This window comes from Callithrix jacchus, chromosome 19 (genome assembly GCF_049354715.1).
Source record: "Callithrix jacchus isolate 240 chromosome 19, calJac240_pri, whole genome shotgun sequence".
NCBI lineage: Eukaryota > Metazoa > Chordata > Mammalia > Primates > Cebidae > Callithrix > Callithrix jacchus.
In genome coordinates, this window is record NC_133520.1 from 40,101,582 (window position 1) to 40,113,956 (window position 12,375).

The 12,375-nt window shown below is 42.7% G+C and overlaps 1 protein-coding gene across 15 annotated transcripts in view; it reads left to right on the top strand.

Moving 5' to 3' along the window:
• The window catches only part of SMYD3 (SET and MYND domain containing 3), an 839,170-nt gene that overhangs the window by 400,052 nt on the left and 426,743 nt on the right, over positions 1 to 12,375 (top strand). Inside the window, exon 1 of one of the 15 annotated variants that reach the window (XM_035280436.3) lies at positions 473 to 5,996. The exons of the other annotated variants lie outside the window; for them this stretch is intronic. Within the exon in view, the coding sequence (XP_035136327.1) occupies positions 5,994 to 5,996 (3 nt within the window). The 5' untranslated portion in view covers positions 473 to 5,993. Of the gene's footprint in view, positions 1 to 472; positions 5,997 to 12,375 lie in introns of those variants that run through there. 15 annotated transcript variants of the gene reach the window in all.

The following is a 12,375-nucleotide window of genomic DNA, read 5'->3' on the forward strand; positions in this document are numbered from 1 at the left end:
CCTTAACTCAGGGACTCCTTCAGGCTCCACCTTGCTTCTACCTGTTATGTGGCTGGCTAGGCTGGCTTCATGGGTAGTAAAATAATTTACTAAAACAGTAGTGAGTTAAAACCAAGTTTATTAGAGGGAAAGTATATTGCAAGGTAGCCATGGGCAGCACAGCAGAGAAGAGGCTGTCTGTCAAGAGGCAGGGACTGAAGGGAAGTTTTATAGGACCCTGCTGGGAGGGCTATGTGTGGATGGGATAGGACTCTGCTGGGAGGGCTCTGTGCGGATGGGATAGGACCCTGCTAGGAGGGCTCTGTGCAGATGGGATAGGACCCTGCTGGGAGGGCTCTGTGCAGATGGGATAGGACCCTGCTGGGAGGGCTCTGTGCAGATGGGATAGGACCCTGCTGGGAGGGCTCTGTGCAGATGGGATAGGACCCTGCTGGGAGGGCTCTGTGCAGGTGGGATAGGACCCTGCTGGGAGGGCTCTGTGCAGGTGGGATAGGACCCTGCTGGGAGGGCTCTGTGCAGGTGGGATAGGACCCTGCTGGGAGGGCTCTGTGCAGGTGGGATAGGACCCTGCTGGGAGGGCTCTGTGCAGGTGGGATAGGACCCTGCTGGGAGGGCTCTGTGCAGGTGGGATAGGACCCTGCTGGGAGGGCTCTGTGCAGGTGGGATAGGACCCTGCTGGGAGGGCTCTGTGCAGATGGGATAGGACCCTGCTGGGAGGGCTCTGTGCAGGTGGGATAGGACCCTGCTGGGAGGGCTCTGTGCAGGTGGGATAGGACCCTGCTGGGAGGGCTCTGTGCAGGTGGGATAGGACCCTGCTGGGAGGGCTCTGTGCAGGTGGGATAGGACCCTGCTGGGAGGGCTCTGTGCAGGTGGGATAGGACCCTGCTGGGAGGGCTCTGTGCAGGTGGGATAGGACCCTGCTGGGAGGGCTCTGTGCAGGTGGGATAGGACCCTGCTGGGAGGGCTCTGTGCAGGTGGGATAGGACCCTGCTGGGAGGGCTCTGTGCAGGTGGGATAGGACCCTGCTGGGAGGGCTCTGTGCAGGTGGGATAGGACCCTGCTGGGAGGGCTCTGTGCAGGTGGGATAGGACCCTGCTGGGAGGGCTCTGTGCAGGTGGGATAGGACCCTGCTGGGAGGGCTCTGTGCAGGTGGGATAGGACCCTGCTGGGAGGGCTCTGTGCGGATGGGATAGGACCCTGCTGGGAGGGCTCTGTGCGGATGGGATAGGACCCTGCTGGGAGGGCTCTGTGCGGATGGGATAGGACCCTGCTGGGAGGGCTCTGTGCGGATGGGATAGGACCCTGCTGGGAGGGCTCTGTGCGGATGGGATAGGACCCTGCTGGGAGGGCTCTGTGCGGATGGGATAGGACCCTGCTGGGAGGGCTCTGTGCGGATGGGATAGGACCCTGCTGGGAGGGCTCTGTGCGGATGGGATAGGACCCTGCTGGGAGGGCTCTGTGCAGATGGGATAGGACCCTGCTGGGAGGGCTCTGTGCGGATGGGATAGGACCCTGCTGGGAGGGCTCTGTGCAGATGGGATAGGACCCTGCTGGGAGGGCTCTGTGCAGGTGGGATAGGACTCTGCTGGGAGGGCTCTGTGCAGATGGGATAGGACCCTGCTGGGAGGGCTTTGTGCAGGTGGGATTGGGCTGCTGGGGCTGCATGCAGAGCAAGGTACTTGGGAATAGGATGTTGTACAAGTCGGTTGTTTATGATGAGCCGTCTCCCAGAACAATTGTTCTCCCCCTTCTGGGGCCGGCCTCTTTCTTACTGTTGCTAACTTACCTTATCAGGACTCCACACTACCTACCTTCACTGTGGTCTAGAAACTTTCTTAATCAGTAAATTGGGGCAGTCCTTTGTTTGTTTCCCAGTCTCACAGTGATTGCTGTTCTTGTTCAGTATCATGAAAACCCCAGATGCTGGTGTTACACATGCAAGGTAAATCCAACTTCCATTATTACATCCTGGCTGGTCACTGAAGTGTCTCTCTATAAATTCTTAAAACTGTCCCCTGTCAGAGCCCATCTGAAATTAGTGTTTTCTCTCTTTGTGATAATGGAGTTCTGTTAGTGCTGCTAATCTAAGTTGTAGGCTTCACTGTGAAAAGCTGCATAGCCTCCCCAAGAAATACCACCACCAGTCTGCCTGGTGGTCTTCTCTCTCTTTGGTGAATTCCTAAATAGGTTTTTAAGGAGTGTTAAGACGATGGCCATACTTAATCTTACTGAGGGTGACTCAGCACAGAATGGGAAGCCTTCAAAAGAGTCCAGTGAGTTGGTCATTTCTTAGCAGATACGTTTATTGTTACCCATACCCTCTTTCTAAAAGATTGGATTATGAGATTGTAAATTGCCATACTTTTAAAGTCTGCCTGTGTTCTAGTCAGGACCATTCAGATACTGAAGAGATAGGATGAGCAGGAAGCAGATGTTTCTGTCCACAGGAACCTCACTCTCTGTGGGAGAAACAAATACTGTGCAAACAGAAAGTGATAATACAGCGTGGTAAACTACAGCTTTCCCATTTAAGGACATTCAGAAGACATCTTCTTTTACTCCTTGTACCATTTTAACAAAAGCCGTGCAGTACCAAACTGATACTTTTTTATACTTTGGATTACTTGGTAAAAATGAAGTTCTCTTTTTATCTGTCAGCAAACATCTAAGAGCAAAAATTAATTTCAACTTTTCTTCTTACCAAAACTAACTTTATCTTCATGTAACACTTTTTAGTAATGTACCTGGTTTGTAGCTGTCTAGACAGAATTTGCTGATGCTTTACGTATTTTTTCAGGTTGCTGATAGATCTTATTCTACTAAGTGAAAAGCACTTCTAAGCCTTTATTCTTAAAACGCATATTTCCCTTGGCAGCAATTCTAGTGGAAAATATGGGCTTGTCTCTTTTTATTAAATTTATTCTATCTTTATGAAATAATTCTAAAAAGTTTGGTCTTCATTAGTGTTTTTACTTCAAGAAGCCAAATTATTTCTGTAAAAATATACTGGCATTTCTGTTTTATAAGGTAGCATTGAATGAAATAGTTTCCTTTCTTTTCTAAGTATATTTTAAAAAGTACATTATTGTAGTGTGTTTTTTATTTTTATTTTTGCTTTGTCTTTTGATGGTGAAACAAAATATTACTATTCTAAGCTTGGGTTTTCAAAATACACATTATTCACAGTGTAAATTATTCAGTAGTCTTGTCTTATAGGAAATGAAGGAAGTAAACTGGATCCATTTAGCTCTTATCCCTTTTTTGTTAGCAATTTATGTGTATAACCAATAGATTTCTCCTGAAGAAAACCTAATTATTAAGCTAATTTAGGAGAATTTAGTAAAGAAATGATTTGGAGGAAAGCAAATAAAGCAATCCACATATACAATAATTATACCCAAATTTTAACATAGATTTATAAGAACATCTTACCACTTTTAAATTTCTTCCAAAATTGACAGATTCTGAATTTTTTCATAACTGTCAGTGGAAATCCTCTGGGAAACAGCTCAAATTTTGACAGCCTCAGGAAAATGGATGGCTTCCTCTTCTGAGTGGTGATTGCTCTTACCTTCTGAAGAAATTAGCTCATAAGTATAGATTTGGAGAGAGTTACAATATGCAGTACAACCTTAATCTATTGAAAATAAGTCAGTCATTCTATGAATTAAACACTTGAGCATTAAGAGGGCTGCTGTGAAGGGCAGAATATAGAATATTATTTGGTTGCTACTTTTGCTAGCTTTGTAGCTCTTGAGAAATCTTTAGTGAACTTACCAGTTTCATGTTTGTAGGGGGTGTGCATCTATCCAAGACAAACATCCCTCATTGAAAACCTGGAGTCCTGTTCAAGGTTCAGCATAATGTAAAACAAGTAATGTTGCTCCAAAATGAGTTTCTCTGCAGTTTGTATGAATTACCAGTTGACCAATAAGCAGCTCTGGAAGTCTGTCATAAGCAAGGTCTTGTATTAGCCATAGACTGAGCAGACTTACTGCTGACTGTACTGTTTACCTCACATTGGGAAGTAGTCTGTGAAAAAGCACTGTCATCGGTCCACTCCAGATAACTGTCATTGTGGTATTACATAAACCAGCAGAATGCTGTGGGATGCAAAGGGGACGCACACTGCGTTGGTGATTTGGGGGGACTTTGGCATGCTCTTGTAGGAGTCCAGAAGGAAGGATCATATAGTTTAATATTAAGCTGTGTAAAAACATGACCACATGAATGAAGCCAGTCCTCCTGAGGCCAAAGGGCTCATGAAGAGGAAAGATACATACCTTGAGTAGATTTCTTTCTGAGCAAAGACATTCAGAAGAAGAGTGTGAAGGCAAAGCAAAAGATTCTTCAGACTGCGCTCAAGTCTGTCTTCATAGGCATTTCTTGCTTGTATAACATGGAAAGAACCATTGCTTGCTCAGTGTGGCTTTTTATTTTGCCATACTGGACCACTTGAGTAGCCAATGAGATAATTTATTCTTGAGTCAAAATAAGGGGGCATTAAATTTAGTAGAACTGAAGTTGGCACTGGCAAGACTGAGTCACATATGGGATCCCTTGGAGAGCATCACTGGTGAAAGCACCTGGATTCTATTTAGAAAAGCATAAGTATGTGAGTTGCCTTCTTTGGGGCATGCAACTTATAGTGAGCTCTTGCAGAGGATTTTAAAGCCCATGCATGTTTCTGTCATGTACTATATATATATATATATGCTATACCAGGATGTTATGCATAGGTCAGGGTCCTTGGCAAGGCTCACTTGTCATTTCCAACGTAGTTTATATTTGTTTCTTTTTGCACAAGGATTTGGTGATTTATCTTATGGACAATGAAAGCAGAAATGTCCTAATGAAGAGTTTTTTCCTAAACTTAAATGAGAAATATATAAAATCCTAAATTATATTAATAGTTATGGTCTAGAAACCTTAATGTGGAATTATAGTACTTTTGAATTAATAGGTGTAAGGAACATGGCTGCACTGCAGCCAGGCAGGATAGGCTGAGGTAAACATCCTGGGTGACTCAGAGAGTTTGTAGCACAGGCGCACAGCTCCAAATATAATAAAAACACAGCTATGTAGCCATAACATGGGAAGGCCATAACTTGGCTCTACGCCACTATTGTCTGTAAAAGGTATAATTGCCCTGGTGACACTGTACAGGCACACTTGCACCCAAAGAAAGAGAGAGAGCCATATCTGTTCATCTTGCAGCGGGGAGCGGACACAGCTCAACTTGCTTGTGCCCAGAGGGAAAGAGTTAAGCTGCTGATCCCAAAGGGAGAGCCAGCAGAGCAGCTGTGCATGGGAGTGGCTGGAGCCAGCAGTTGAGACAGAGACAGACTGTGTTAGAGAGCTGCTGAATAACACTGTGTTTCACCTACCTGAGGGTTCTTTCGGCTAGCTGCCATTCATCCACCCACTCCCTTTGGGTGTCTGCCAAGGCTGGAACCTGACCCTGGACCTAACTGTAGGGATGTTAGGGACCTAAGAGATCATCTAATTGAACTCGTTACAGATGAAGAGACTGAATCCCCAATGGCTAAATGACTTGTCTAAGACCACACATCTAGTTAGATGTGGAGCCAAGAAAGAACCTAATTTCTTATTTCTATATGTACAGCCCTTACTCAGTGGCATGTGCTGTAGTTCACAGATTCCATTCACTTGTTGCCGAGGTCTGCCACTTCTGAGCGTTTGCCAGTTTTGGTGTAAGTGTACATTGGATTTATAACTGAAGAGACATTATCTACTGTGGCTGCAGCTGAAGCACCGACTTTTAACCAGTATTACTACTGCTTATTTCAGCTCCTATCCTTATCTCAAATAATTCTGCCTTCCTGTAACATATGATGGGGCCCTGGGAGCCTGCCAAAAGGACTCACTTACTCTGAGGTCTTGGCCAGGTCTCTGCTTCTTCCTCCTTGTTCTCAGATGGCAGACTGACATCCTCACAGTAAGACTGGGCTGCTTTCTTCCTGCACAGCCCCATGGTAGGTACCTGTACCTCCAGAAGGAATTTATTTTAGTAAAATAGACAGACCTGGAGACCAGGTCATCTGTAGTTTGGTAATAATTGAGAACTAGGTCAGAGGGTTCTATTTCTTGTTCCATGAGAGCAGGATGTGTGAGGTTGTTCTTGATGAAAGCTGAAGTTTTAAATGTAGGTTAATGGCTTTCTTGGAAGCCAGCAAGCAATTAAGGGTTTCTCGTCCATAAATAAATTATAGCTACGGGGGAACAAGTTTTTGTTTTTATTCCTTTAGACTCTTGGCACATTATTTATTTATTTTTCCTTAAAATCTGATTTTAAACTTAAAAATAAGTTTGTTAATACTAATGTTCTTCTCCCTTGAGCTAGCTTCAAACCTCAAGTGAATTGCAAACTGCAAAGTGACTGCTGTAGGGCTAGTCTTTGGTTAATGTGTACAGTTGGGTGGTAAGGGATCCATTTATAAAAAATGTTGTATGTGGGCTGTTTCCAGGACTATAACAGTATTTCTTTATAAGACTAAATATAATTTTACCTTTGTAACACGGTACAGTTCCAATCAAATAGGCAGTAATTTTCTTTTTTTTTTTGAGACGGAGTTTCTCTCTTGTTACCCAGGCTGGAGTGCAATGGCGCGATCTCGGCTCACCGCAACCTCCACCTCCTGGGTTCAGCCAATTCTCCTGCCTCAGCCTCCCGAGTAGCTGGGATTACAGGCACGCACCACCGTGCCCAGCTAATTTTTTGTATTTTTAGTAGAGACGGGGTTTCACCATGTTGACCAGGATGGTCTCGATCTCTTGACCTTGTGATCCACCCGCCTCGGCCTCCCAAAGTGCTGGGATTACAGGCGTGAGCCACCGCGCCCGGCCAATTTTCTTTATTAGAGTTGCATTTAGAGTGTTTCATTCATCAGAATTTTATGAAATATAGTCTTTGTGTCATTCATTGTGCTAGGTTCTGGAAGGTGATTAAGAAATGGTACCTGAACTCCAGGAGCTTACAGTCTAGGAAGAAAAAAGACAAATAAAATTATACCAATATATAATGAGTTCAGTTTCATGGCATATAAAGAGAGTTCTAGAGACACAGAGCAAAGATGTAACCCTACCTAGGGTCAAAGCAGCCCGCACAGAAGATGGCGAATTAGAAGGAGGAGGAAGCACTGGCTGCACCACCTGGAGAAGGGAAAAGGACCTTCTGAGAAAGAGAAGAGCTTGTGCACAGCAGTGGGGGCCTGAGGGAGGGTGGTGGTTTGCTAATACTGAGTTCAGTGCGGTTGTCTTTGTCATAGGTTGCTTGCGGGAAATAAAGCTAGTATTCGCTTTGCTGGTTGGACTAAGCTGGGCTATACTAAGTTGTCTGACCTTTATCCTGTACCCAACAGGAATTACAGAAGGTTTTAAAGAAGAGGAATGAAGTCATATCCGTGGTTGAGAAAAATATTCTAGTAACTAAGTGGTGAATAGAATGAAAAGTGGGAAGACTGGTTGGGAAGCATTTATAATAGAAGGGTACAGGGCAAGTAACTATTAGGAAGCAGGCAGTGACTGTAATGTCAGAATCAATTTGTATGGTATTTAAGAGGTAGATCTGGAACTCAGTCAAGCAGAGATTGTTGAAGAGGGTGAGCTTGAGAGACTGGATGGATTTTGGGAATGTTAATTATGGGAGGGTATAATCTCTTAATGCTCTTGTAAAGGTTTTGCTCTTTCCTCAGTGACAACTGAATAAAGCTGTTAGTGTTCAGAGATTACGTGATGAAGTGGACATACACATATATGTTTTTTCTTCCAGTTTGGCTATTTGAGCCTGTCTCTGTGGTATAAACACTAATTCCTTCTAGATTTATTTATTTGGAAGTTTTTTGGTCTATAAAAATTACTTGGGTGTTTCTGGTCTTGAGTTAAATACACTTATAATTGCCACAGGGGTTCCCGTGGCATCATCACAGCTGGAGGTCTGGTGGGCGTTTGTAAATGGCATTTGGAAGAGGGATTCCTTTGCCAAAGCATTAGCAATCTTTTGTATTGTTTCCATCTGGTTTTTGTCTAAAGAGACAAGTGCTGGGATTTTATTTATTTAATAAACTTTGTTTGAATGAGCTAATTTCCCCACTGTCTGGAATTACTAAGGGAAAACATGAGCATTTATTTCAAGGACTTATTCTATCCATTCCTTGCTTGAGTGGGAAGCAGCCCCTTCTGTAGGCACCAACTACCTGATATTCTAGTCTTTTCTGTGATTAAATTATAAAAATAATCTCTTTGTGAGCTTGTCTGCTTTTGGCATAAGGTCACATATTTAAAGAGCAATCTGCAGTGAGATTTGGCTCCATTTTCTGTTTGTTTTCTAAAGAAAGAAAAAAACAGATACATTTACATTTCAGAATTCTTTTTGAGGGCGTATTGTGTGCCCAACTCTTGTATTACTTTCTCTTATTTCACATTCATACCAACCTGCTTGAGAGTTGTTTTTCCCCTCACTTTGCTGTTGAAAACAGTGTTTCAGAGAGTTTAACGAATCTATACAAGTCCCTTAGTAGTTAATATTAGAGGTTGTTTTAGACTCAGGTTTTCTGATGTGAGACAGAAGCTTTGAAACTGCCTCCATTACCCCCATGGCTCCACATAGAACAGAGGGCTTCCAGATGCTGATAAAATTAATGAAGAGGGAAGGTAAAAGACTAGATGTCAGCTGAAGGTGTGGCAGTTGTGCTGTGAAAACCCACCAAAGGGAAGATGTTTCAATTCTTCTTTCACTTAGGATGGAAATCCTAAGTGACTTATGGCACCTGAGTATATTAGGACTTCTTATTTGAGAAAGTTAATGGTCTTCTGTCCTCTCTCTGTCAGTGTGATGTGTATAACCACTGATTAGCGGACTCCTTTGTACAGTTGGCAGATATGGGAGCAATTAGTTTCACTCACCCTGCTTTTAAAAAATCGTGATAATTTTGCACTCTCTTTGTGAAACGGGTAAGTTCAGAAATCAGTTTTGGGACTATCTGTATTAAACCAAGACATAAGCAGTTGCACCTTCAGCAAATTTCAGCTTCAGTCTGCAGTAATCTTAAATGAGGCATTTTGTTGTATGCTTGTAACCTCAGGGATTTTATCTGCTGCTGTTGTGGTCTTTTGAGGAGGATTCTCCTATTGCAAAGGATGTCTGCAATATAATGAAGGGCAAGAAGTATCAGAGGCTTTTGAGTGCTTAAACCCATCTGAGGTTTATTAATTTTCCGGACATGGGTTAACGTGGTTCCGTGAATAGGCACAAGGCCTAGAGAGTAGGATTAGGAAGGTTTCCAGGGGCTCTGAACTCATGTCAAGCAAAACTGGTATGCTAGGCAGCTAAGACAACTGGATAGGGAAGGGACTTTGAAAGTGCTTTATCTCACTGCATGATGTTTGTAAGTTTCATTTAATTAATTTATCTCACTACATAATGTTTGTAAGTTTCATTTAATTAATTTACAGCTGCAGGGCTCATGAAGCTGAAATTAAAGTTTTGTGAAGTTTCGATAAGGCAGCAGCCACACAAGTTTGATTAGCAGTGGATGTTTTGGAAATGAGTTGGCAGCAATGCAAAAATAGAAGGTTTGAATTTCAGGAGGCATGTTGGCATTGCATGTGCCCATTGATTAGCCATGGAAAGCCCATTGCTTTCCACCTGTTACTGCAGGCATTTCTTCCCTCTGTGTGTCTTCTCCAAGGTAACCTCTAGCATTGGAATAAGCATCCTTTGTAGTTAAGTCTTATCAGCCCATTGCTCCTAGTCTGTTTTATTAGTAATAAATCAGTTGTCTGAGTTATTCTTTCTACAGCCATGCAGCATACGGTTTAACCTTTCTTCCAGATTGCAGACATTGCAGTAAGGTGTTTCTCCCGCAGAGGCTGAGGCAGCAGAGGTCCTTTGATGTGGAGTTCAGGAGTTTAGTTGTATCAGTTGTGGCTGAAGGGTCACAGATAAGGGGGCACAGCACGTTTTCACGGAATATTTAATCTACTAGAGTCTCCACACTAGCATTTGTCATTGTTGATTTTTAGTGTTTTTTGGTGAAAGGAAACATTACCTTAATCCTCAACAGGAAGGTTTCATTCTGCTAAACAGGATGTAGTGCTGACAGAGATTCTTTGCTCCCGAACTCTGTCCCCAGCAGGGCCCATCTGTGTATTTCCTTATAGAATCTCATTTTAGCAAGAACTCTGTCCCCAGTCAATTTAGCTGGAACCCCAATCCTTCATATGTGATCACCCTCCATATCTGATGGGGTTCCTTATACTCCCTCGGGTGATGTTTGATCATCTTGGCCTATCTTCAGTAAGAATTCCGTTAGGATGGTGTAGCCAGAATCTCCCCATGCCTGTGGTTTTTTCTCTTAATTTTTCATTCACTGACTCCCATTCTGCTCTTTGGCTATAAATTCCCACTTGCCCATGCTATGTTTGGAATCGAGGCTGGGGTCTTGACTGAGATCTCTTTCCCCCTATTGCTATAGTCCTGATTTAAAAATATTTTTATCTCTTTACTACTTAGCTCTGCTTTTCCTTTGTCAGTAGCGTATTTAAAAAATGATGTAGAAGCAGGAAGGGGAACACAAGGGTTGGGCAAGGACATAGAGATGGTTTCAGCGGTATCTATAATCGTTTTATCATGGGCAGAAAAGGTCTCAAGCGAATATGGAAGGTAAATATGAAGAAAATGGTTCTGGTACAGGGAATTTCTTATTTTACTCCCTTTGCTTTTTAAACTATCTTGTGAAAGCCTTGTGTTTTTTTTTTCTTCCTGTTTCCAGTCTATCACAGACGAATATTGTCCTATTGCAAAATGACCTGCCTGCAGCTGTTGCCCTGTGTGTCACTTATACACAAGTTCCGCAAGACCCTGATCGGCCGATACCTTCTTCAGTGAGACAAGCCCACTGATCTTGCATTTGCATGTATCAGCTATGTCACATTGCTATAGAAGTTTCTAAATACTTATTCTTTGTTTTGGTTCTGATCTCACAGTGGACCCATAGCTGTCTCCAGTGAATAGCATACTCTGAGTAACAGTGTTCTAGCCTTTGTATGCCATGAATGTTTCATAGTAAATGTTTAAATCATTTTGGAAATATTTATGTTTTCAAATTATTTGATGTTAACTCATTTACCTAATTCTGCATATTCTCCCTTATAAGTGGGTGATTCTTTGAGTCCACAAATGTGTCTTCATCCTGGAGCTTTGTTAGCTGTTCCTGAAAATCAATGATAAGACTGTTCTTGCCTTTGAGGGTTTGTTATGTAATGAAGATATTTAATTCACAAGCATTTTTTTTTTAGCACTTGTTTTGCCTCTGGCTTTATCTTAGCCAGTAAATACTCAAAGATTGTAATTCATAGACTTTTCTTTCAAAGGAGTTTCCATTTTAGAGTCAGGCTAGAACTGATAGTTTGTGTTCCATACCAGGCTTGTAAGGTAAATACTACAGGAGCCCTGAAAATAGCCATGATCTGTAATAGGCAGGTTGAAAGTGGCTCATCTGAACTAGATTTTCTTGAAGGACGAGTAGGGATTTTTCAGATTGACAGAGGGATAAAATCAAAGGAAAAACGCATGAGCAAAAGTGAAGAGAGATGGCACGCTGTGGCTTGATGAAGAGTGATCAGCAGATGGTTGGGTTCTAGAATGCACCCAGTGGAGTGAGGTTAGAAAGGCAGAATGGAGAAAGACAGCATCGGCTTTGATTTTCACACTAATGATTTTGAGCTTTTTCTTACTCACCTGAAAAAATTTTAAGGCATAATCAGTTTTGGTTAGAGCCCAGGCAATATAAAGAGTTGATTACTAAAGGGAGAGACTAGAGGAGAAGAGATTGGTTAAGAGGTTGTCAAAATAATCTAAATGAGAGGTGATAATGACCTGAACAATAGCAGTGTCTCTGGCAGTTTAGAGGAGGGAAGAAATCTAAGGGCCGTCTCAGAGGCGAAAGTGAATGAGTGGGGTTTGTGAAGAGAGAGGGGCCAGGTGAGGAGCAGGAGCTTTTTCTTTTACACGGACAAACTGAATCACAGGGAGGGACATGTTTTTCCTGTGGATGAAGATACGATGATTTTTGCATCCAAGAAGACAGAGAAGTATCACTCTCGATGGCCGTAATATTCTCAACATAATCAACATTATAGTATAAGAATTAAAATTAAGGACAGTGGAAAAATATAAATTTGCCTTAGGGAATGTGATGGGGACTTGTATGTTATAACAGCTAGAATCTTTGACTTAGAGTTTTCTGATATACACCTTTAGTTCTCATGTTTGAATTCCATATATTCATTTGTTCATTCTTCAGTATTGGTTGACAGCTTACCTTGTAAGAATCATTGTATTATAAGCCGGGG